Source organism: Antrostomus carolinensis, unplaced genomic scaffold (genome assembly GCF_000700745.2).
Source record: "Antrostomus carolinensis isolate BGI_N321 unplaced genomic scaffold, ASM70074v2 scaffold14345, whole genome shotgun sequence".
NCBI lineage: Eukaryota > Metazoa > Chordata > Aves > Caprimulgiformes > Caprimulgidae > Antrostomus > Antrostomus carolinensis.
In genome coordinates, this window is record NW_010314349.1 from 33474 (window position 1) to 33798 (window position 325).

The 325-nt window shown below is 62.5% G+C and overlaps 1 protein-coding gene across 1 annotated transcript in view; it reads left to right on the forward strand.

Annotated features, from left to right (window-relative positions):
- Window positions 1–325, forward strand: part of KIRREL3 (kirre like nephrin family adhesion molecule 3) — a gene marked incomplete at its 5' end in the record, with an annotated part of 24016 nt that overhangs the window by 22711 nt on the left and 980 nt on the right. The window contains one exon of the mRNA XM_010167621.1: window positions 94–180. Within this exon, the coding sequence (XP_010165923.1) occupies window positions 94–180 (87 nt within the window). The remainder of the gene's footprint in view (window positions 1–93; window positions 181–325) is intronic.

Genomic DNA, 325 nt, shown 5'->3' on the forward strand with positions numbered 1-325 from the left:
GGTGGTGGCAGGTGTGGGGCTCACCCCACACACCATGGGGCCCACAGTGGGTGCTCGGGGCGGGTGCTGACACCCATCTGTCTCCTTTCCTAGATGGAGCGGGGGGAGTTCCAGCAGGACTCGGTGCTGAAGCAGCTGGAGGTGCTCAAGGAGGAGGAGAAGGAGTTTCAAAACCTGAAGGTGAGGTTGGCCTTGGGAACACTGTCCCCTCCGTCCCCATGTCACTCCAACGTGGCCAAGGCCACCCCAGGGTGCTGAGCACCCATCCTGCTGTCCACCATGGGGTGGAACCAGCTCATCCCTTGCCCAGCATCACTTCTTCCCG